At 47.9% G+C, this 26,102-nt stretch overlaps 1 protein-coding gene across 1 annotated transcript in view; it reads right to left on the minus strand.

The window, feature by feature from the left end:
* Positions 1-19,295: 19,295 nt before the first annotated feature.
* Positions 19,296-26,102, minus strand: part of CREG1 (cellular repressor of E1A stimulated genes 1) — a 28,079-nt gene continuing 21,272 nt past the window's right edge. Inside the window, exon 4 of the mRNA XM_063956747.1 lies at positions 19,296-21,776. Within this exon, the coding sequence (XP_063812817.1) occupies position 21,776 (1 nt within the window). The 3' untranslated portion in view covers positions 19,296-21,775. The remainder of the gene's footprint in view (positions 21,777-26,102) is intronic.

The following is a 26,102-nucleotide window of genomic DNA, read 5'->3' on the forward strand; positions in this document are numbered from 1 at the left end:
ATCGCAAGCTAGGAGTAGGTTTGGAGCTGCTCAGAAACTGCATGAAAATATTTACGAGCAGTTCTGCTAACCTTTCGTTTGCACTTCTGCTAAGCTAAGATACACTCCCAGAGGGCGGCGGCCTAGCGTGTGCAATGCTGCTAAAAGTAGCTAGCGAGCGATCAACTCAGAATGAGGGCCCATGTGCACTGCAGGTGGGACAGATGTAACATGTGCAGAGAGAGTTAGATTTGGGTGGGGTGTGTTCAAACTGAAATCTAAATTGCAGTGTAGAAATAAAGCAGCCAGTATTTACCCTGCACAGAAACAATATAACCCACCCAAATCTAACTCTCTCTACACGTTACATCTGCCCCACCTGCAGTGCACATGGGGGGTCATTCCAACCCGATCGCACGCTGCAGTTTATCGCCGAAGGCCATCTTTGCCTAGCGGTCGCCTCTGCCTGATTGACAGGCAGAGGCGGTCGGTGGGCGGGAGGGGGCTGGACGGCGGCGTTAAGCTGCCGTTTAGACGGCGCGGTCCGGCCAACGCAGCCGCTGCGACCCGGGCAGTGAAGAGGTTCTCCCGGCTAGCTGCAGGAGCTGTGCTGGCCGGGAGTTACTCCTTGGATGCATGTGCATTTCTGCGGGGGGGGGGGGGGGGGGAGGGCGGCACTGACATGTGGGGCGGACTAGCCCTGTGCTGGGCGTCCCCCCGCATGTCTGAGTGCCTGATCGGAGCTGTGCTAAATTTAGCACAGCTACGATCAGCTCGGAATGACCCCCGTGGTTTTGGCCAATTGCTTACTTTTTTGATTTGCTAACAACTCTGAATAACCCCCATCGTTCACATGTGGCTCAGGCTGTGGGATAATTAATCAATAATTATATATTTTTCATTATTGTTAAAGTGCACAAGATTCAAAGTCACATTTAGGTAATCAGTCAGCTCACAGATAATTCAGGAGTTCACGGATCACCAGATAATTCTAATAATAATGTGTGGCCCAAAGATTATGCCCAATAAGCTTCCGATAAAAAGTTGTTTTCATAGTCATACTGTATATATTTCCAGTGCATTAACTGGCCCATGTAATTTTGGAAGTTATCTTTCCACTAGTCCAACGGACGGAACTCATCGACCTCGGTCACCACTTGGCGTAATGGCAGGACCGGCCTGTGTGCTGTCAGCTTTTTGCATACTTAAGCCACCTGCACCTTTTCTCAGTTGTTGTGACTGTACAAGTCCCAGCATACGCTGATAGGCTCAGTGTATTGGTCATGTATGTTTGGTCTGTACCCAGGAATAAGCACTACGGCTGCCCCCAAACCCCTTCCACCAGAGACACCGGCCAGTGGCAAGCTGCGACGTTTCCATGGCGGGTTCCTGAAGTCTGCTCCGTCCAGGATCATTGCTGCGGCTGAGTAAGTCCTGGGCTTTTGTTTGTGCAGCTCACTGCACAGCCGGTTGCACCCCTGCACAGCGATTACCCCCTCCTCTGTAGGCGGCGATTACCTGGTCGCAGCAGTGCAAAAAACTGCCTGCATGCGACCAGGTCTGAATTACCCCCATAAGTAATATTACAGAAACAAGATAATAAGATTTTACTTACCGATAAATCTATTTCTCATAGGCCGTAGTGGATGCTGGGGACTCCGTCAGGACCATGGGGAATAGCGGCTCCGCAGGAGACAGGGCACAAAAGCAAGCTTTTAGGAACACATGGTGTGTACTGGCTCCTCCCCCTATGACCCTCCTCCAAGCCTCAGTTAGGTACTGTGCCCGGACGAGCGTACACAATAAGGAAGGATCTTGAATCCCGGGTAAGACTCATACCAGCCACACCAATCACACCGTACAACTTGTGATCTGAACCCAGTTAACAGTATGATAACAAAGAAGTAGCCTCTAAAAAAAAAGATGGCTCACAACAATAATAACCCGATTTTTGTAACAATAACTATGTACAAGTAATGCAGACAATCCGCACTTGGGATGGGCGCCCAGCATCCACTACGGACTATGAGAAATAGATTTATCGGTAAGTAAAATCTTATTTTCTCTAACGTCCTAGTGGATGCTGGGGACTCCGTCAGGACCATGGGGATTATACCAAAGGTCCCAAACGGGCGGGAGAGTGCGGATGACTCTGCAGCACCGAATGAGAGAACTCCAGGTCCTCCTCAGCCAGGGTATCAAATTTGTAGAATTTTACAAACGTGTTCCCCCCTGACCACGTAGCTGCTCGGCAAAGTTGTAAAGCCGAGACCCCTCGGGCAGCCGCCCAAGATGAGCCCACCTTCCTTGTGGAATGGGCATTTTCAGATTTTGGCTGTGGCAGGCCTGCCACAGAATGTGCAAGCTGAATTGTACTACAAATCCAACGAGCAATAGTCTGCTTAGAAGCAGGAGCACCCAGCTTTTTGGGTGCATACAATATAAACAGCAAGTCAGACTTTCTGACTCCAGCCGTCCTGGAATTATATATATATATATATATATATATATATATATCCTTGTGCTTTAACCCCGGCACTCACTTTCTCCGCAGCGGGATATAGCTTGCTCCTGTGCCTTCCCCATCCGCAGGTTCCCCTCCGGTGTAGATAAACAGAGAAAGAAAGAGGCGGCACTCGGAGACTTGCAAATAAAGGTGTATTCACAGTGGCATCTACGTTTCGGGGACCAAACTCCCCTTCGTCAGGATAAAGTGACAGTGCATCAAACAAACTTAAATAGCATAACTCATTACTCACCCCATGTGCACATGAGTTCAATCATCCGTTTGTTACCGACGGATGCCCAGTTGGTAACAAACGGATGATTGAACTCATGTGCACATGGGGTGAGTAATGAGTTATGCTATTTAAGTTTGTTTGATGCACTGTCACTTTATCCTGACGAAGGGGAGTTTGGTCCCCGAAACGTAGATGCCACTGTGAATACACCTTTATTTGCAAGTCTCCGAGTGCCGCCTCTTTCTTTCTCTGTTTATATATATATATATATATATATATATATATATATATATTTTCAGGGCCCTGACAACGTCTAGCAACTTGGAGTCCTCCAAGTCCCTAGTAGCCGCAGGCACCACAATAGGTTGTTTCAGGTGAAACGCTGACACCACCTTAGGAGGAAACTGGGGACGAGTCCGCAGTTCTGCCCTGTCCGAATAGAAAATCAAATATGGGCTTTTGTAAGACAAAGCCGCCAATTCTAACACTCGCCTGGCCGAGGCCAGGGCCAACAGCATGGTCACTTTCCATGTGAGATATTTCAAATCCACAGATTTGAGCGGTTCAAACCAATATGATTTGAGGAATCCCAACACTACGTTGAGATCCCACGGTGCCACTGGAGGCACAAAAGGGGCTGTATATGCAATACTCCCTTGACAAATGTCTGGACTTCAGGAACTGAAGCCAATTCTTTCTGGAAGAAAATCTACAAGGCCGAAACTTGAACCTTAATGGACCCCAATTTGAGGCTCATAGACACTCCTGTTTGCAGGAAGTGCAGAAATCGACCTAGTTGAAATTTCTTCGTGGGGCCTTCCTGGCCTCACCCACGCAACATATTTTCACCACATGTGGTGATAACGTTGTGCGGTCACCTCCTTCCTGGCTTTGACCAGGGTAGGTATGACCTCTTCCGGAATGCCTTTTCCCTTAGGATCCGGCGTTCAACCGCCATGCCGTCAAACGCAGCCGCGGTAAGTCTTGGAACAGACATGGTACTTGCTGAAGCAAGTCCCTTCTTAGCTCCCGAGGCCATTAGTCCTCTGTGAGCATCTCTTGAAATTCCGGGTACCAAGTCCCTCTTGGCCAATCCGGAGCCACGAGTATAGTTCTTACTCCTCTACGTCTTATAATTCTCAATACCTTGGTTATGAGAAGCAGAGGAGGGAACACATACACCGACTGTTACACCCGCGGTGTTACCAGGACATCCACAGCTATCGCCTGAAGGTCTCGTGACCTGGCGCAATACCTGTCCCGTTTTTTGTTCGTGCGGGATGCCATCATGTCCACCTTTGGTCTTTCCCAACGGTTCACAATCATGCGGAAAACTTTCCGATGAAGTTCCCACTCTCCCGGGTGGAGGTCGTGCCTGCTGAGGAAGTCTGCTTCCCAGTCGTCCACTCCCGGAATGAACACTGCTGACAGTGCTATCACATGATTTTTCTCCTAGCGAAAAATCCTTGCAGTTTTGCCACTGCCCTCCTGCTTCTTGTGCCGCCCTTTCTGTTTACGTGGGCGACTGCCGTGATGTTATCCCACTGGATCAATACCGGCTGACCTTGAAGCAGAGGTCTTGCTAAGTTTAGAGCATTATAAATTTGCTCTTAGCTCCAGTATATTTATGTGGAGAGAATTCTCCAGACTTGATCACACTCCCTGGAAATTTTTTCCCTGTGTGACTGCTCTCCAGCCTCTCAGGCTGGCCTCCGTGGTCACCAGCACCCAATCCTGAATGCCGAATCTGCGGCCCTCTAGAAGATGAGCACTCTGTAATCACCACAGGAGAGACACCCTTGTCCTTGGATATAGGGTTATCCGCTGATGCATCTGAAGATGCGATCCGGACCATTTGTCCAGCAGATCCCACTGAAGAGTTCTTGCGTGAAATCTGCCGAATGGAATCGCTTCGTAATAAGCCACCATTTTTACCAGGACTCTTGTGCAATGATGCACTGACACTTTTCCTGGTTTTAGGAGGATCCTGATTAGCTCGGATAACTCCCTGGCTTTCTCCTCTGGGAGAAACACCTTTTTCTGGACTGTGTCCAGAATCATCCCTAGGACCAGCAGACGTGTCGTCGGAACAACTGCGGTTTTGGAATATTTAGAATCCACCCGTGTTGTCGTAGAACTACTTGAGATAGTGCTACTCCGACCTCCAACTGTTCTCTGGACCTTGTTCTTATCAGGAAGTCGTCCATTTTCTTTGAAGACGAATCCTCATTTCGGTCATTACCTTGGTAAGGACCCGGGGTGCCTTGGACAATCCAACGGCATCGTCTGAAACTGATAGTGACAGTTCTGTACCACGAACCTGAGGTACCCTCGGTGAGAAAGGCAAATTTTTTGGGACATGGAGGTAAGCATCCCTGATGTCCCGGGACACCATATAGTCCCCTTCTTCCCGGTTCGCTATCACTGCTCTGAGTGACTCCATCTGGATTTGAACTTTTGTAAGTGTTCAAATATTTCAGATTTAGAATAGGTCTCACCTAGCCTTCTGGCTTCAGTACCACCATATAGTGTGGAATAATACCCCTTTCCTTGTTGTAGGAGGGGTACTTTGATTATCACCTGCTGGGAATACAGCTTGTGAATTGTTTTCAATACTGCCTCCCTGTCGGAGGGAGACATTGGTACAGCAGACTACAGGAACCTGCGAGGGGGAAACGTCTCGACATTCCAATCTGTACCCCTTGGATACTACTTGTAGGATCCAGGGGTCCTGTACGGTCCCAGCGTCATGCTGAGAACTTGGTAGAAGCGTTGGAGGGCTTCTGTTCCTGGGAATGGGCTGCCTGCTGCAGTCTTCTTCCCTTTCCTCTATCCCTGGGCAGATATGACTCTTATAGGGACGAAAGGACTGAGGCTGAAAAGACGGTGTCTTTTTCTGCAGAGATGTGACTTAGGGTAAAAAACGGTGGATTTTCCAGCAGTTGCCGTGACCACCAGGTCCCACGGACCGACCCCAAATAACTCCTCCCCTTTATACGGCAATACATCTTTGTGCCGTTTGGAATCTGCATCACCTGACCACTGTCGTGTCCATAAACATCTTCTTGCAGATATGGACATCGCATTTACTCTTGATGCCAGAGTGCAAATATCCCTCTGCGCATCTCGCATATATAGAAATGCATCCTTTAAATGCTCTATAGTCAATAAAATAATGTCCCTGTCAAGGGTATCAATATTTTTAGTCAGGGAATCCGACCAAGCCACCTCAGCTCTGCACATCCAGGCTGAGGCGATCGCTGGTCGCAGTATAACACCAGCATGTGTGTGTATACTTTTTAGGATATTTTCCAGCCTCCTATCAGCTGGCTCCTTAAGTACGGCCCTATCTGTAGATGGTACCGCCACTTGTTCTGATAAGCATGTGAGCGCCTTATCCACCCTAAGGGGTGTTTCCCAACGCGCCCTAACTTCTGGCGGGAAAGGGTATACCGCCAATAATTTTCTATCGGGGGAAACCCACGCATCATCACACACTTCATTTAATTTATCTGATTCAGGAAAAACTACAGGTAGTTTTTTCACATCCCACATAATACCCTTTTTTGTGGTACTTGTAGTATCAGAAATATGTAACACCTCCTTCATTGCCCTTAACGTGTGGCCCTAAAGGAAAATACGTTTGTTTCTTCACCGTCGACACTGAAATCAGTGTCCGTGTCTGGGTCTGTGTCGACCGACTGAGGTAAATGGGCGTTTTACAGCCCCTGACAGTGTTTGAGACGCCTGGGCAGGTACTAATTTGTTCGCCGGCCGTCTCATGTCGTCAACCGGCTTGCAGCGTGTTGACATTATCACGTAATTCCATAAATAAGCCATCCATTCCGGTGTCGACTCCCTAGAGAGTGACATCACCATTACAGGCAATTTGCTCCGCCTCCTCACCAACATTTTCCTCATACATGTCGACACACACGTACCGACATACAGCACACACATAGGGAATGCTCTGATAGAGGACAGGACCCACTAGCCCTTTGGGGAGACAGAGGGAGAGTTTGCCAGCACACACCAAAACGCTATAATTATATAGGGACAACCTTTATATAAGTGTTCCTCCCTTATAGCATTTAATATATATATTCATATCGCCAAATCAGTGCCCCCCCTCTCTGTTTTAACCCTGTTTCTGTAGTGCAGTGCAGGGGAGAGCATGGGAGCCTTCCCACCAGCATTTCTGTGAGGGAAAATGGCGCTGTGTGCTGAGGAGAATAGGCCCCGCCCCCTTTTCGGCGGGCTTCTTCTCCGGAGTTTGTGATATCTGGCAGGGGTTAAATACATCCATATAGCCTCAAGGGCTATATGTGATGTATTTTTCGCCATACAGGTATTATACATTGCTGCCCAGGGCACCCCCCCCCCGCGCCCTGCACCCTCCGTGACCGCTGTGTGAAGTGTGCTGACAACAATGGCGCACAGCTGCAGTGCTGTGCGCTACCTGATGAAGACTGAAAGTCTTCTGCCGCCTGGTTCCGGACCTCTTCAATCTTCAGCATCTGCAAGGGGGGTCGGCGGCGCGGCTCCGGGACGAACCCCAGGGCGAGACCTGTGTTCCGACTCCCTCTGGAGCTAATGGTGTCCAGTAGCCTAAGAAGCCAATCCATCCTGCACGCAGGTGAGTTCACTTCTCTCCCCTAAGTCTCTCGATGCAGTGAGCCTGTTGCCAGCAGGACTCACTGAAAATAAAGAACCTAAAAACTTTTTCTAAGCAACTCTTTAAGAGAGCCACCTAGATTGCACCCTGCTCGGACGGGCACAAAAACCTAACTGAGGCTTGGAGGAGGGTCATAGGGGGAGGAGCCAGTACACACCATGTGATCCTAAAAGCTTGCTTTTGTGCCCTGTCTCCTGCGGAGCCGCTATTCCCCATGGTCCTGACGGAGTCCCCAGCATCCACTAGGACGTTAGAGAAATTCAGGACACAATTGCATTTTCATAAGTAAAACTAATCATTACATTATACTATGAGGACAGTGCGTCCGATGAACTACAATGGCCGGAGGACTGCACACGCACGGCACCTGTTCTGTGCATGTTCGGAATGGGTTCTGTGTCATCACATGCAGTGACCCCTAAGCTACAGCCTAACTGACATGCTGCCACCGTTTGGGGTCAGCATTACCCAAAATTAGGGCGTCTGCAAACTGATCCTCCCCAGCCGATATGAAACTACAAGTCCTATCATTGCCTGCCATGGGGGGTCATTCCGAGTTGATCGCTAGCTGCTGTTGTTCGCAGCGCAGCGATCAGTGTAAAAAACGGCTAATCTGCACATGCGTATGACCCGCTATGCGCACGCACGACGTACGGTTCAAAGAGCTTTGTGGTTTTGCACAGGTTCTAGCGACGTTTTCATTCGCACTGTCGGCCGCAAGAAGATTGACATGAAGTGGGCGTTTTTGGGTGGCAACTGACCGTTTTCAGGGAGTGCTTAGAAAAACGCAGGCGTACCAGGGAAAACGCAGGCGTGGCTGGGCACATGCTGGGCGGGTGTGTGATGTCAAAAGCCGTCCCTCCAACGTTAGAATCAACGCACACGAAGAGTAAGTCCAGAGCTGGTCTTGTTTTGCACAAAATATTTTTGCAGGCGCTCTGCTGCACTGGCGTTCGCACTTCTGCAAAGCGAAAATACACTCCCCGTTGGGCGGCGACAATGCGTTTACACGGCTGCTAAAAACTGCTAGAGAGCGATCAACTCGGAATGACCACCGTGGTACGTGGTTCTACAACAGCTAGAGAGTCACAAGTCACCCATCGTGGTTGCACGGGAGAAAAAGTGCGCTGGGAATCTGTCGCTGGGCAATCTTCTAACCATTGGGAAATGTTTCTACAGCGGTGTTTTCATTGAGATACATTTTAGAAATACAGCATCGGAGACGTGCGCGCCAAAGAAAATAAATACTACACGGAATTGCTGAATCAATATTCAGTCACCACAAACCGCAGGAGAGTTTTAAATCAATGGCTGCGATGTCAGAGATTACAGTTTGTATTGACAATTCCTTGTACAGCTGTATTGTGTGGGGAGAAATGAAGCAATATAATTATATACCTGAAACATTCCTCCTCGCAGGAAACGCAACGACAGACGCTTTTCTTTTTATCTAAACACGGGGCTATTGGACACAAGCAGCGGTAACATCCATCACCTGACGTGGCCCCATCTAGTAGATCTTTCAGTCTCAGCCGCTGTCACATTGCTTATCTCTGGAGTCCATCGGCCAAGTGCAAAAACATCGACATCGCGGTGGCCTCTGGAGCAGGCCCGGTGTATTTGCAAAAAGAGCCAAATTAGAAGTTTGTTTTTAAAGCTAATGCAATTGCATAAGGTAGTTAGCCTGCTGCAGACTGCGGGGGTTATTCAGATCTGATCGCTGGGCTGCGTTTCTTGCTGTCCTACGATCAGATAGTCGCCGCCTACAGGGGGAGGGTAAAAACGCTGTGCGAGTGTGCGTTCCTATGTGTTAGCAGAGCTGCAATAAATCAGTTTGTGCAGTCTCTGCGCAGCCCAGGACTTACTCCTCCAATGCGATTGTTTCCTGCTGATCAGGGCCGGAGCTGACATCACACACCCTCCCTCAAAACACTTGGACACGCCTCCTGCGTTCTTCCGGACACTCCCTGTAAACGGTCAGTTGCCACCCACAAACGGCCTCTTCCTGTCAATCACCTTGCATACGCCCGTGCGAATAGAACCTTCGCACCATCCCGTCGCTGACCGTTGTAGCTGTCAGATGCGCATGCGCATTGCAACTCAGACGCATGCACTGTTAGGACCTGATCGCCCGCTAGCAGCAATCGGATCTAAATGTCACCCCGCATCACTTGCTTTGTGTCCGACTCAGGTCCATTTTGCCCACCTAAGCCCCCCACGCCTGAAAGACCATCGGGTCGATGCGCCCAATATCGATTTATCATTAGTGGAAGTACAAATCATTTGCACTTCACTAACGATGACGATCCGATGCGTGGTCCCGCGGGTCGTACGATGGATCCTCTGATCTTATGTGCTGCACATAAGATCAGGAGATCTGGGTAGCGGTGATTCACAGGCCGTACAATAGATCATTAGGTACTTTTCCTGACCTAACAATCTATCGGACTCCGGGAGCTGCCGGGGGAGCTGTGATGGAAATCGTAAGGTTGTCCTAATGTATGGCCACACTGATGTTGTTATAGTCTTCTGTACTCCAGTGTTCCATGCTAAATAGAAAATATCAAACCTCATAACATTACCAAACGCAAAACCGGGACTAGTTAGCCCTGCCTACTTCACAGGCCACACCCCTTCCCTGTCACTTTCCAATAGGTCACACCCCTTATCAGAAGGATTATGGATTTACCTAAAGTTCTCTAGAACCGTAAGAATGTAGAGGGTGTGAGAGAAAATGGTGGCATAGAAAATAAAACACTAATGGAGAGTTACACAAAACTATCAGCTTCACTATAACAATAACGTGTATTCAGAAAATATCAAAGTGATTTTCCCTTCCCGACACCCATTGTTAGAGTGACTAAATATCAATATTCAGTCAGTAGTTGATTCCATTTGAATCTAATATTTCTCAGTCTCCTTATTCTGTATTATCATCCATAACGGTTCTAACTAGAGATGTGCACTTGAAATTTTTCGGGTTTTGTGTTTTGGTTTTGGGTTCGGTTCCGCGGCCGTGTTTTGGGTTCGACCGCGTTTTGGCAAAACCTCACCGAATTTTTTTTGTCGGATTCGGGTGTGTTTTGGATTCGGGTGTTTTTTTCAAAAAACACTAAAAAACAGCTTAAATCATAGAATTTGGGGGTCATTTTGATCCCAAAGTATTATTAACCTCAAAAACCATAATTTCCACTCATTTTCAGTCTATTCTGAATACCTCACAATATTATTTTTAGCCCTAAAATTTGCACCGAGGTCGCTGGATGACTAAGCTAAGCGACCCTAGTGGCCGACACAAACACCTGGCCCATCTAGGAGTGGCACTGCAGTGTCACGCAGGATGGCCCTTCCAAAAAACACTCCCCAAACAGCACATGACGCAAAGAAAAAAAGAGGCGCAATGAGGTAGCTGTGTGAGTAAGATAAGCGACCCTAGTGGCCGACACAAACACCTGGCCCATCTAGGAGTGTCACTGCAGTGTCACGCAGGATGGCCCTTCCAAAAAACACTCCCCAAACAGCACATGACGCAAAGAAAAAAAGAGGCGCAATGAGGTAGCTGTGTGAGTAAGCTAAGCGACCCTAGTGGCCGACACAAACACCTGGCCCATCTAGGAGTGGCACTGCAGTGTCACGCAGGATGGCCCTTCCAAAAAACACTCCCCAAGCAGCACATGACGCAAAGAAAAAAAGAGGCGCAATGAGGTAGCTGTGTGAGTAAGATAAGCGACCCTAGTGGCCGACACAAACACCTGGCCCATCTAGGAGTGGCACTGCAGTGTCACGCAGGATGGCCCTTCCAAAAAACACTCCCCAAACAGCACATGACGCAAAGAAAAAAAGAGGCGCAATGAGGTAGCTGTGTGAGTAAGCTAAGCGACCCTAGTGGCCGACACAAACACCTGGCCCATCTAGGAGTGGCACTGCAGTGTCACGCAGGATGGCCCTTCCAAAAAACACTCCCCAAACAGCACATGACGCAAAGAAAAAAAGAGGCGCAATGAGGTAGCTGTGTGAGTAAGCTAAGCGACCCTAGTGGCCGACACAAACACCTGGCCCATCTAGGAGTGGCACTGCAGTGTCACGCAGGATGGCCCTTCCAAAAAACACTCCCCAAACAGCACATGACGCAAAGAAAAATTAAAGAAAAAAGAGGTGCAAGATGGAATTGTCCTTGGGCCCTCCCCCCCACCCTTATGTTGTATAAACAGGACATGCACACTTTAACCAACCCATCATTTCAGTGACAGGGTCTGCCACACGACTGTGACTGAAATGACGGGTTGGTTTGGACCCCCACCAAAAAAGAAGCAATTAATCTCTCCTTGCACAAACTGGCTCTACAGAGGCAAGATGTCCACCTCATCATCATCCTCCGATATATCACCGTGTACATCCCCCTCCTCACAGATTATCAATTCGTCCCCACTGGAATCCACCATCTCAGCTCCCTGTGTACTTTGTGGAGGCAATTGCTGCTGGTCAATGTCTCCACGGAGGAATTGATTATAATTCATTTTAATGAACATCATCTTCTCCACATTTTCTGGAAGTAACCTCGTACGCCGATTGCTGACAAGGTGAGCGGCGGCACTAAACACTCTTTCGGAGTACACACTTGTGGGAGGGCAACTTAGGTAGAATAAAGCCAGTTTGTGCAAGGGCCTCCAAATTGCCTCTTTTTCCTGCCAGTATAAGTACGGACTGTCTGACGTGCCTACTTGGATGCGGTCACTCATATAATCCTCCACCATTCTTTCAATGGGGAGAGAATCATATGCAGTGACAGTAGACGACATGTCCGTAATCGTTGTCAGGTCCTTCAGTCCGGACCAGATGTCAGCATCAGCAGTCGCTCCAGACTGCCCTGCATCACCACCAGCGGGTGGGCTCGGAATTCTGAGCCTTTTCCTCGCACCCCCAGTTGCGGGAGAATGTGAAGGAGGAGATGTTGACAGGTCGCGTTCCGCTTGACTTGACAATTTTCTCACCAGCAGGTCTTTGAACCCCAGCAGACTTGTGTCTGCCGGAAAGAGAGATCCAAGGTAGGTTTTAAATCTAGGATCGAGCACGGTGGCCAAAATGTAGTGATCTGATTTCAACAGATTGACCACCCGTGAATCCGTGTTAAGCGAATTAAGGGCTCCATCCACAAGTCCCACATGCCTAGCGGAATCGCTCCGTGTTAGCTCCTCCTTCAATGTCTCCAGCTTCTTCTGCAAAAGCCTGATGAGGGGAATGACCTGACTCAGGCTGGCAGTGTCTGAACTGACTTCACGTGTGGCAAGTTCAAAGGGCAGCAGAACCTTGCACAACGTTGAAATCATTCTCCACTGCGCTTGAGACAGGTGCATTCCACCTCCTATATCGTGCTGAATTGTATAGGCTTGAATGGCCTTTTGCTGCTCCTCCAACCTCTGAAGCATATATAGGGTTGAATTCCACCTCGTTACCACTTCTTGCTTCAGATGATGGCAGGGCAGGTTCAGGCTTTTTGGTGTTGCTCCAGTCTTCTGTACGTGGTGCCTGTACGCCGAAAGTGTCCCGCAATTCTTCTGGCCACCGACAGCATCTCTTGCACGCCCCTGTCGTTTTTTAAAAAATTCTGCACCACCAAATTCAAGGTATGTGCAAAACATGGGACGTGCTGGAATTTGCCCATATTTAATGCACACACAATATTGCTGGCGTTGTCCGATGCCACAAATCCACAGGAGAGTCCAATTGGGGTAAGCCATTCCGCGATGATCTTCGTCAGTTGTCGTAAGAGGTTTTCAGCTGTGTGCGTATTCTGGAAACCGGTGATACAAAGCGTAGCCTGCCTAGGAAAGAGTTGGCGTTTGCGAGATGCTGCTACTGGTGCCGCCGCTGCTGTTCTTGCGGCGGGAGTCCATACATCTACCCAGTGGGCTGTCACAGTCATATAGTCCTGACCCTGCCCTGCTCCACTTGTCCACATGTCCGTGGTTAAGTGGACATTGGGTACAACTGCATTTTTTAGGACACTGGTGAGTCTTTTTCTGACGTCCGTGTACATTCTCGGTATCGCCTGCCTAGAGAAGTGGAACCTAGATGGTATTTGGTAACGGGGGCACACTACCTCAAGAAATTGTCTAGTTCCCTGTGAACTAACGGCGGATACCGGACGCACGTCTAACACCAACATAGTTGTCAAGGCCTCAGTTATCCGCTTTGCAACAGGATGACTGCTGTGATATTTCATCTTCCTCGCAAAGGACTGTTGGACAGTCAATTGCTTGGTGGAAGTAGTAAAAGTGGGCTTACGACTTCCCCTCTGGGATGACCATCGACTCCCAGCAGCAACAACAGCAGCGCCAGCAGCAGTAGGCGTTACACGCAAGGATGCATCGGAGGAATCCCAGGCAGGAGAGGACTCGTCAGAATTGCCAGTGACATGGCCTGCAGGACTATTGGCATTCCTGGGGAAGGAGGAAATTGACACTGAGGGAGTTGGTGGGGTGGTTTGCGTGAGCTTGGTTACAAGAGGAAGGGATTTACTGGTCAGTGGACTGCTTCCGCTGTCGCCCAAAGTTTTTGAACTTGTCACTGACTTATTATGAATGCGCTGCAGGTGACGTATAAGGGAGGATGTTCCGAGGTGGTTAACGTCCTTACCCCTACTTATTACAGCTTGACAAAGGCAACACACGGCTTGACAAATGTTGTCCGCATTTCTGTTGAAATACTTCCACACCGAAGAGCTGATTTTTTTGGTATTTTCACCATGCATGTCAACGGCCATATTCCTCCCACGGACAACAGGTGTCTCCCCGGGTGCCTGACTTAAACAAACCACCTCACCATCAGAATCCTCCTTGTCAATTTCCTCCCCAGCGCCAGCAACACCCATATCCTCCTCATCCTGGTGTACTTCAACACTGACATCTTCAATCTGACTATCAGGAACTGGACTGCGGGTGCTCCTTCCAGCACTTGCAGGGGGCGTGCAAATGATGGAAGGCGCATGCTCTTCACGTCCAGTGTTGGGAAGGTCAGGCATCGCAACCGACACAATTGGACTCTCCTTGTGGATTTGTGATTTCGAAGAACGCACAGTTCTTTGCGGTGCTTTTGCCAGCTTGAGTCTTTTCATTTTTCTAGCGAGAGGCTGAGTGCTTCCATCCTCATGTGAAGCTGAACCACTAGCCATGAACATAGGCCAGGGCCTCAACCGTTCCTTGCCACTCCGTGTGGTAAATGGCATATTGGCAAGTTTACGCTTCTCCTCCGACAATTTTATTTTAGATTTTTGAGTCCTTTTTTTACTGATATTTGGTGTTTTGGATTTTACATGCTCTGTACTATGACATTGGGCATCGGCCTTGGCAGACGACGTTGCTGGCATTTCATCGTCTCGGCCATGACTAGTGGCAGCAGCTTCAGCACGAGGTGGAAGTCGATCTTGATCTTTCCCTAATTTTGGAACCTCAACATTTTTGTTCTCCATATTTTAATAGGCACAACTAAAAGGCACCTCAGGTAAACAATGGAGATGGATGGATACTAGTATACTTATGGATGGACGAGCGACTGCCGACACAGAGGTAGCTACAGCCGTGGACTACCGTACTGTGTCTGCTGCTAATATAGACTGGATGATAATGAGATAAAATTAAAATATATATATATATATCACACTAGTACTGCAGCCGGACAGGTATATATTATGTAATGACGGACCTGCCGGACACTGTCTGTCAGCACTGCAGACTCCTAAAGTAAGCTACTAGTATCAAGAAGATAGAAAAAAAAAATAAACCACGGGTAGGTGGTATACAATTATGGATGGACGAGCGACTGCCGACACAGAGGTAGCTACAGCCGTGGACTACCGTACTGTGTCTGCTGCTAATATAGACTGGATGATAATGAGATAAAATTAAAATATATATATATATCACACTAGTACTGCAGCCGGACAGGTATATATTATGTAATGACGGACCTGCTGGACACTGTCTGCAGAATGCGTTTATAAAAACACCACACGACGAGTGTTTAACTTTTTCAGGCAGACAATCACAATATACTGGTGGTCAGCAGACAATCACAATACTGGTGGTCAGTGGTCACTGGTCAGTCACACTGGCAGTGGCACTCTGGCAGCAAAAGTGTGCACTGTACTTAAAATATGTACTCCTGCTATAACTGCTCCCCAGTCTCCCCCACAATTAAGCTGTGTGAGCAGTGAGCACTCAGCAGTCAGATAATGATATACAGTATATGATGCAGCACACTGGGCTGAGCACAGATATGGTATGTGTGACTGTGTCACACTGTGTATCGTTTTTTTTCAGGCAGAGAACGGATTCATTAAACTGGTGGCACTGGTCACTGCCACTGGTCACACTATCAGCAGCAAGTAGTACTCCTCCTATATTATGCTCCCCAAAATTTGTGTCTCTCTCTCTCTAGTACTATTAGTCACTCTAAACGGAGAGGACGCCAGCCACGTCCTCTCCCTATCAATCCCAATGCACGTGTGAAAAATGGCGGCGACGCGCGGCTCCTTATATAGAATCCGAGTCTCGCGATAGAATCCGAGCCTTGCGAGAATCCGACAGCGGGATGATGACGTTCGGGCGCGCTCGGGTTAACCGAGCAAGGCGGGAGGATCCGAGCCTGCTCGGCCCCGTGTAAAAAAAGCTGAAGTTCGGCGGGTTCGGATTCAGAGAAACCGAACCCGCTCATCTCTAGTTCTAACGTCACATAAATACGCAAAGCTAAGAATACTATAGCGTGTCATTTGACTAGTGACCTTTGACCTATAGTTAATACACACTATATGTGTGATGTGTACTGCTGTCCCTCCCTGTAGGTACGTCACCCATTGTATTACTTGTTATGCTAAGCACTGGATGGGGAGCAGTCAGGTGTGAAGCTTATGTTGATATTACCCGCGCTGCGTGCCCTAGTGGCATAGCCTAAATTCTTTATTAACCTCTACTTTTACCTTTCAGAAAACTACAACTTGATCGATCAATTATTTACCTTAGACACCATTACACTATACACGGACGAGTCACATTATTCTGACCACCTCCTACATGTGACGTCGGCAGTGCGTAGCCAATGAAGTACGTCACGTGTCGTACGCTGGCTTGGTGGGTATATAAGGTGTGCGATAGGCCGTCTGCCCAGATATCACTCGTTGCTGTCATGGGTAAAAGGGGCGATTTATCCGTGTTGCAAAAAGGGATGATTATTGGCTGTCGGTCCTAGGGTGGCAGTATTCCTGACACAACGCAGTTTGTGACCTGTTCACATGCTGCTGTGGTGACAAATGGCACCATTGCAAATAACCAATGAGGAAACTGCGGAGCACCACACGCCATTGATGTGAGAGGTGAACATCGGCAACGAAGGTGCGTGAGGGTGACCGACACCTACAGTGGAGCAGCTGGCATCTACCAGACGTGTGTCTAAAACGACAGTTCAGCAGTCTAGCTGCTGTCCGTGCCGCACACGGCGGTTACTCTGGCTATTAGCTGGTGCTCATAATAATGTGATTCCACCCTGTAATTCCCACAATATAGAAGAAAAACACTTGTGCTCAAATTCATCTTTACTTTGTGGGAGTAATTCCAAGTTGATCGCAGCAGGACATTTTTTAGCAGTTGGGCATAACCATGTGCAGTGCAGGGGAGGCAGATTTAACATGTGCAGAGAGAGATAGATTTGTGTGTGGTGTGTTCAATCTGCAATCTAGATTGCAGTGTAAAAATAAAGCAGCCAGTATTTACCCTGCACAGAAACAAAATAACCCACCCAAATCTAACTCTCTATGCAAATGTTATATCTGCCCCCCCTGCAGTGCACATGGTTTTGCCCAACTGCTAAAAAATTTCCTGCTGCGATCAGCTTGGAATTACCCCCTGTATTTGGTTTAGAAATTGACATAGATGAGTGATCACTTTATTATTGTTAGAAAGAAACCATCAAAGTAACGCAACACCTCCTGGAATGGGATGTAGTCAGGATCACGGCGGTCAGAACCTGGAATACCCACTATTCCTAATTCAAACACCAGTGCGGATTCTGGTCCATACAGCCCCCATAATCTCACACTGGTCCTACATATGGGGGTTGTAGATAGGTTGTAAAAACTCTATTCCCCTGTAGTACCAGCTCCCTCTGTCTGGCGAGGTTTTTCTCCTAAATACTGCTTTGCTGGCGTCATGTACATGTTAGGGATGGTCTTACACTTGTCACTTTTGTGAGTTTAAACTATGTAATAACACAAATGTAAGGCGCTCCTAGGGATTAGAGCTCAATGTACTTTACATTGTAAATATAGGATAAGCGGCAGAATTCAGACCTGATCGGTGCTGTGCGGTTTCGCACAGCAGTCGATCAGTTCTGAACTGCGCAGCGCCGGCGCGCGGTGCATGACAGACAGCCGTCTCAGCCCTGTGATCGCTTCTGCCGGGAGGGGGTGGGCCGGCAGCGTTTGGCCGCCGTTTTAGGGGCGCGGTCCAGGCAATGCAGGTGTGCCCGGACCGTGCGGGGGGCGGGCTGTGGCAGCTGCGTGATGTCACATGCAGCCGCTGCAACCCTCACAGCGATGGGTAGCTCCCTGCCTGTGCGCAGGATCTGCGCTGGTGGGGAGCTACTCTTCAAGTACAAAAGCATCGCCGCTGTGTGATGCTTTTGTACTTGTCCGGGGGGGTTTGGGCCTGACATGCGGGGCGGACTAGCCCTGTGCTGAGCATCCCCCCCAAGTTCTGTGTGACTGATCATAGATGTGCTAAATTTAGCACATCTACGATCAGGTCTGAATTAGGCCCAAGGTTGGGTATAAAGCACCACAGGATCCTGCCGGGAAAATTTCCGTGCACCTTGACTGGTAGAACTTTCTTACCCCACCAGCTCAATTAAAAGACACAAAATGAGATCTGTGTCCGCAAACGTGTGCCCTTACCTGTAAATAATGGGTTCAGTTGTTCAAAAGTGGGCACCTGGCGTCACGGGAACATTCTGCTTGTCGGAAAATGAAAGTGTCTATTAGCTCATCTTCCGTGTCAGGTTCTAATCATTGGCTATCATGTTCCATCTATACAAGGAATTCTAAATAATTACACCTGACCTCTACTTTTTTCTTGGTATAACAGATTAAGAAAAGGACATTGGGGCTCAAAATTCTCATAGCTCAGAGTCCCTAGATATTCCCTTATATGCCGGCCCAGACCACCTCACCTCAAGAATTTAAATGCCAGCTCATGGATCCCTTGTGAATTTGTATGCCACCCCAGAGTCCCACTATGAATTTATATGCCAGTCCAGAGCCTTCCTGAATGGGGAGCTGACCTCGTTTGGCCCACGGGCCATAGTTTAGGCCTCCCCTGATCTAGACTGTAAACTCTCACATGCAGGGCCCTCCCTACACTTTGTCCACCTTGTCTATCCCTGTATATATTATCTGACAGGCACCGTAGCTATTTGGGTCACGCTATAAACATCCTCCCCCTAAATTGCATGCAATAAACCATCTACTGCCCCAGGTTCTAGTGGCTTATCCAAAGTAACTGCTGAAAGAACTCTCATATTCCTATCAGCCTCACTGTGCGAAACATCTCTTGTATTTACATCTGCAGGCCCCAAACGCTTCCGATGTCAACATTCATACTTATTCACTATTCTCAGATCATAAAGTGAGGCCGAAAATATTTGTTACACCGGGGAACCTTCAGATAAAATTGTGCAAAGGATAACAGGCGGTGTCACCTATAGAAATCAGTTGCATTCTTTTTTTTTTCTGTCCAGATAAGAGCAGACAATCTAGCTGGTAGTACAGGCAACATCACCCTTTTTCTATGATTAATATGCCACTGTTAGACGATGACATGCTTTGATCCTGGACGCACCATGCCCACACAATATTCTTACAAATATAGATTTATTTATCGCGGTACAAAGCAATACATTCAAGATCAGTTTATTGTTCAATAAAATAGTAAACATTTATGCAGAATTTGAGAGCTTGCTTTACGTTAGATCATATAAAAGAACAAATGTGGATATACCATAGGTCAGACTTAGGGCACACTCTGGTCAGAAACAAAACTTCGCACTTTTACAAGTACCAACTGAATTTGTCAATCACTATATATTAAGAGACTTGATTTTATTTCCAAAAAGAATCATTAATAAAATTGCAGAAGAACTAATAGGACTCAATAGACAGGTATTACTTAGAAGTTTCTGTGTTTTCTCCATTTGGGTTATTACAGTTCAGCCACTGTATCAGTCTATTTCGGCTGTGTAGAAGGGACACAGGGGGTCATTCCGACCCATTCGCACGCAGCGGTTTGTCGCTGCGGTGCGATCGGGTCTGGAATGCGCATGTGTGGCGGACGTTGCCCGGCGACAGGGGTCGCCGGGTTACATCCAGAAGAGCGAGCAAAGCGGTCGCAGAGCCAACCACTAGAAGATTGACAGGAAGAAGGCGGTCCTGGGCGGCACGAAGCGTTTCCAGCCGTTTTCAGGGAGTAGATTTGAAAACGCAGGCGTGTCGAGGAAAACGGAGGGCGGATGTCTGACGTCAAAGCCGGCCCCAGCATCACTGAGATCGTTGCACAGGGTAAGTATGTCCACGGCTGGTCTTGTTTTACTTGAATTTTTTTTCGCTTAGCAGGGCTGCACAAGCGATCACAGCCCTGCTAAGCTAAAATACACTCCCCCATAGGCAAGTTGATCGCAACAGCAGCAAAAAGTTGCTGGCTGCGATCAACTCGGAATGACCCCCACTAAGTAGTTTTTTCCCCCTATCTGTGCAGGAACGTGCATGAGAAAATATTGTTTACATTCTATAGTTGGATAAAAACATTGTGTGAGAAGCGCAGAGCAAAATCCTGTTCGTTACGCCAAACACGCTGGCATAGTGCTCATTCTTCACCAGCCTCAAGCTTATTGAGCGGCCGGGAGTGGCCCTCATGGGTCCCTTTTGCTTCATCCGCCATCTCTATACTAATGTCTAGTACTCTTCCACCAAGTACAGTAGGGGAGAGCTACATGTAGAAGGTTGGGTCTCATCTAAAAACACCAAGAACCATGGTAACGACTCGAATGGACTCCATCACTGCTCTCTGTGGCAGGAACTGTCGATGGATGTACAGACAGCCGCTCTGCGCATATTTCTGTAACTAGATCTCTCTTTATAGCACATAAATCATATGGGAGAAATGTTATACAACTGGTTATTGTGCCTTAACTTTTATATTAGTCTGGGAAGTGATGTGGCAGCTCCAGTAAATACGCAGATAAGGGTTTTAAGGAGCACTTGCAGCACAGTACAGTAAAGTGAGCCAGAAGTGATAAAGGTTTTGCCACAATGGCTGGTAATTCCCTCTGTCTGACTTTGTGGGAGCCCAGGATCCAGGACTTTCCCATAGGAATACCAGGAAATTTTATTCCAGAGCCCCTAATCCCCCAAGCCTAGAACAGACCTCACATTCACCCTATTACTATATTAGTTTTGTCAATATATTCTCAGCACGTAAATCACACGTTTCCTCATTATGTCAGTATATGAGAGAACATCAGAGAAATCATCTTGATTTAATAGCGTCTAAAACATGGCGGAGAGATAATATGGCTACTATGCCAAAGTCTCTGCAGGGGCCCTAGGCATTCACATACCCTCCAACTGGACCTTTTTGGCAGGTACAGTACCTTTTTTTTTTTAATGGTCTGTACCGATTTTTGGCTCTCCAAACTTCCATTGAAAGTATAGGAGAAGGGATGTGGCCACGCCCCCTTAACCCGTGGCCACGCCCCTTTCCTAATTTCTACCGATTTTTATGTGTAAAATGTTGGAGGGTATGCATTCAGTCTGCATGGAACAGACCTGAGGGGGGTTTATATTTACTGCAGATGCTGCAGTATGGGTTTTCCTGCGATCCGTCTCTCCACCTACACAGATGTCCGCAGAGGGTACGGGTTTACGTTATGTAGCATATTGTGGTATAAAGAACCCATATTAACCACTTAACTGACAATCTTTCCCTTCAAACCTGTTCATAACATTGTTTTGTTCTTTTATAGTATTTACTATAGTTTAAAAAGTTTTTTTTCAAATATTTTAATATTATATTATGCACATCTACCGAATGGATCTCCTCATCAAAAAGGGACAAAGTGGGGCGGCGCGATCGCATATGATCTGACCATGCCAGTTAAGTGGTTAAGAACATGTTCTTTATAAAGAGGGGGCATATTACATTTAAGTACATTTTCTGAAAAGCAGTTGTTAGTATACAAGAAAAAAAGAAAAGAAATCACATAAAATAAAAGGCAGGGCGGCATTATGTCAGCACGAGGCGTTACTGGCTCCAGGAGCTGCGGCATCAACTGCTATTAATCTGTGGGAGAGAAAAATAAGATTTTACTTACCGATAAATCTATTTCTCGTAGTCCGTAGTGGATGCTGGGAACTCCGTCAGGACCATGGGGATATAGCGGCTCCGCAGGAGACAGGGCACAATAATAAAAGCTTTAGGATCAGGTGGTGTGCACTGGCTCCTCCCCCTATGACCCTCCTCCAAGCCTCAGTTAGGATACTGTGCCCGGACGAGCGTGCATAATAAGGAAGGATATTGAATCCCGGGTAAGACTCATACCAGCCACACCAATCACACCGTACAACCTGTGATCTGAACCCAGTTAACAGTATGATAACAACGAAGGAGCCTCTGAAAAGATGGCTCACAACAAGAATAACCCGATTTTTGTAACAATAACTATGTACAAGTATTGCAGACAATCCGCACTTGGGATGGGCGCCCAGCATCCACTACGGACTACGAGAAATAGATTTATCGGTAAGTAAAATCTTATTTTCTCTGACGTCCTAGTGGATGCTGGGGACTCCGTCAGGACCATGGGGATTATACCAAAGCTCCCAAACGGGCGGGAGAGTGCGGATGACCCTGCAGCACCGAATGAGAGAACTCCATGTCCTCCTCAGCCAGGGTATCAAATTTGTAGAATTTAGCAAACGTGTTTGCCCCTGACCAAGTAACTGCTCGGCAAAGTTGTAAAGCCGAGACCCCTCGGGCAGTCGCCCAAGATGAGCCCCCTTCCTTTTGGAATGGGCTTTTACCGATTTTGGCTGTGGCAGGCCTGCCACAGAATGTGTAAACTGAATTGTATTACAAATCCAGCGAGCAATCGTCTGCTTAGAAGCAGGAGCACCCATCTTGTTGGGTGCATACAGGCTAAACAGCGAGTCAGATTTTCTGACTCCAGCCTTCCTGGAAACATATTTTTCAGGGCCCTGACAACGTCAAGTAACTTGGAGTCCTCCAAGTCCCTAGTACCCGCAGGTACCACAATAGGTTGGTTCATGTGAAAAACAGAAAACACCTTAAGGAGAAATTGAGGACGAGTCCTCAATTCTGCCCTGTCAGAATGAAAAATTAAGTAAGGGCTTTATATATGATAAAGCCGCCAATTCTGACACACGCCTGGCTGAAGCCAGGGCTAATAGCATCGTCACCTTCCATGTGAGATATTTTAAGTCCACAGTGGTGAGTGGTTCAAACCAATGTGACTTTAGGAAACTCAAAACAACATTGAGATCCCAAGGTGCCACTGGGGCACAAAAGGAGGCTGTATATGCAGTACCCCTTTTACAAACATCTGAACGTCAGGCACTAAAGCCAGTTCTTTCTGGAAGAAATTCGACAGGGCCGAAATTTGAACCTTAATGGACCCTAATTTTAGGCCCATAGACAGTCCTGTTTTCAGGAAATGTAGGAAACGACCCAGTTGGAATTCCTCTGTAGGGGCCTTCTTGGCCTCACACCACGCAACATATCTTCGCCAAATGCGGTGAAAATGTTTTGCAGTTACATCCTTCCTGTCTTCGACCAGGGTAGGGATGACTTCATCTGGAATGCCCTTTCAGGATCCGGCGTTCAACCGCCATGCCGTCAAACGCGGCCGCGGTAAGTCTTGGAACAGACAAGGCCCCTGCTGGAGCAGGTCCTTTCTTAAAGGTAGAGGCCACGGGTCTTCCGTGAACATCTCTTGAAGTTTCGGGTACCAAGTCCTTCTTGGCCAATCCGGAACCACGAGTATCATTCTTACTCATCTCCCTCTTATGATTCTCAGTACTTTTTGTATGAGAGGCATAGGAGGGAACACATACTCTGACTGGTACATCCACAGTGTTACCAGAGCGTCCACCGCTATTGCCTGAGGGTCCCTTGACCTGGCGCAATATCTATTTTTTTGTTCAGGCGGGACGCCATCATGTCCACCTTTGGTTTTTCACAACGGTTTACAATCATGTGGAAGACTTCCCGATGAAGTCCCCACTCTCCCGGGTGGAGGTCATGCCTGCTGAGGAAGTCTGCTTCCCAGTTTTCCACTCCCGGAATGAACACTGCTGAGAGTGTTATCACATGATTTTTCGCCCAGCGAAGAATCCTTGCAGTTTCTGCCATTTCCCTCCTGCTTCTTGTGCCGCCCTGTCTGTTTACGTGGGCGACTGCCGTGATGTTGTCCCACTGGATCAATACCGGCTGACCTTGAAGCAGAGGTCTTGCTAAGCTTAGAGCATTGTAAATTGCCCTTAGCTCCAGTATATTTATGTGGAGAGAAGTCTCCAGACTCGATCACACTCTCTGGAAATTTTTTCCTTGTGTGACTGCTCCCCAGCCACTCAGGCTGGCATCCGTGGTCACCAGGACCCAGTCCTGAATGCCGAATCTGCGGCCCTTTCATAGATGAGCACTCTGCAGCCACCGCAGAAGAAACACCCTTGTCCTTGGAGACAGGGTTATCCGCTGATGCATCTGAAGATGCGATCCGGACCATTTTTCCAGCAGATCCCACGGAAAGGTTCTTGCGTGAAATCTACCGAATGGGATCGCTTTGTAAGAAACCACCATTTTTCACAGGATCCTTGTGCAATGATGCACTGATACTTTTCCTGGTTTTAGGAGGTTCCTGACTAGCTCGGATAACTCCCTGGCTTTCTTCTCCGGGAGAAAACATCCTTTTCTGGACTGTGTCCAGAATCATCCCTAGGAACAGTAGACGGGTCGTCGGAAAAAACTGCGATTTTGGAATATTTAGAATCCACTCGTGCTGTCGTAGAACTACTTAAGATAGTGCTACTCCGACCTCCAACTGTTCTCTGGACCTTGCCCTTATCAGGAAAGCGTCCATATTTCTTTTAAGAAGAATCATCATTTCGGCCATTACCTTGGTAAAGACCCGGGGTGCCGTGGACAATCCAAACGGCAGCGTCTGAACTGATAGTGACAGTTCTGTACCACGAACCTGAGGTACCCTTGGTGAGAAGGGCAAATTTGGACATGTAGGTAAGCGTCCCTGATATCCAGTGACACCATATCGTCCCCTTCTTCCTGGTTCGCTATCACTGCTCTGAGTGACTCCATCTTGATTTGAACGCTTGTATGTAAGTGTTCAAATATTTCAGATCTCACCTAGCCGTCTGGCTTCAGTACCACAATATAGTGTGGAATAATACCCCTTCCCTTGTTGTAGAAGGGGTACTTTGATTATCACCTGCTGGGAATACAGCCTGTGAATTGTTCCCAATACTGCCTCCCTGTCGGAGGGAGACGTTGGTAAAGCAGACTTCAGGAACTTGTGAGGGGGAGACGTCTCGAATTTCCAATGTACACCTGGGATACTACGTGTAGGATCCAGGAGTCCACTTGTGAGTGAGCCCACTGCGTGCTGAAACTCTTGAGATGACCCCCTACCGCACCTGAGTCCGCTTGTACGGCCCCAGCGTCATGCTGCGGACTTGGCAGAAGCTGTGGAGGGCTTCTGTTCCTGGGAATGGGCTGCCTGCTGCAGTCTTCTTCCCTTTCCTCTACCCCTGGGCAGATATGACTGGCCCTTTTGCCCGCCTGCCCTTATGGGGACGAAAGGACTGAGACTGAAAAGACTGTGTCCTTTTCTGCTGAGATGTGACTTGGGGTAACAAAAGGTGGATTTTTCAGCTGTTGCCATGGCCACCAGGTCCGATGGACCGCCCCTTTATACGGCAATACTTCCATGTGCCGTCTGGAATCTGCATCACCTGACCACTGTCGTCTGGCAGATATGGACATCACATTTACTCTTGATGCCAGAATGCAAATATCCCTCTGCGCATCTCGCATATATAGAAATGCATCCTTAAAATGCTCTATAGTCAATAAAATCTTGTCCCTGTCAAGGGTATCAATATTTTCAGTCAGGAAATCCGACCAAGCCCCCTCAGCGCTGCACATCCAGGCTGAGGCGATTGCTGGTCGTAGTATAACACCAGTATATGTGTATATACTTTTAGGATATTTTTCAGCTTCCTATCAGCTGGCTCCTTGAGGGCTGCCGTATCTGGAGACGGTAACGCCACTTGTTTTTATAAGCGTGTGAGCGCCTTATTCACCCTAAGGTGTGTTTCCCAACTCGCCCTAACTTCTGGCGGGAAAGGGTATACCGCCAATAATTTTCTATCGGAGGAAACCCACGTATCATCACACACTTCATTTAATTTATCTGATTCAGGAAAAACTACAAGTAGTTTATTCACACCCTACATAATACCCTTATTTGTGGTACTTGTAGTATCAGAAATATGTAACACCTCCTTCATTGCCCTTAACATGAAACGTGTGGCCCTAAAGGAAAATACGTTTGTTTCTTCACCGTCGACACTGGAG

Source organism: Pseudophryne corroboree, chromosome 2, assembly GCF_028390025.1.
Source record: "Pseudophryne corroboree isolate aPseCor3 chromosome 2, aPseCor3.hap2, whole genome shotgun sequence".
Lineage (NCBI taxonomy): Eukaryota > Metazoa > Chordata > Amphibia > Anura > Myobatrachidae > Pseudophryne > Pseudophryne corroboree.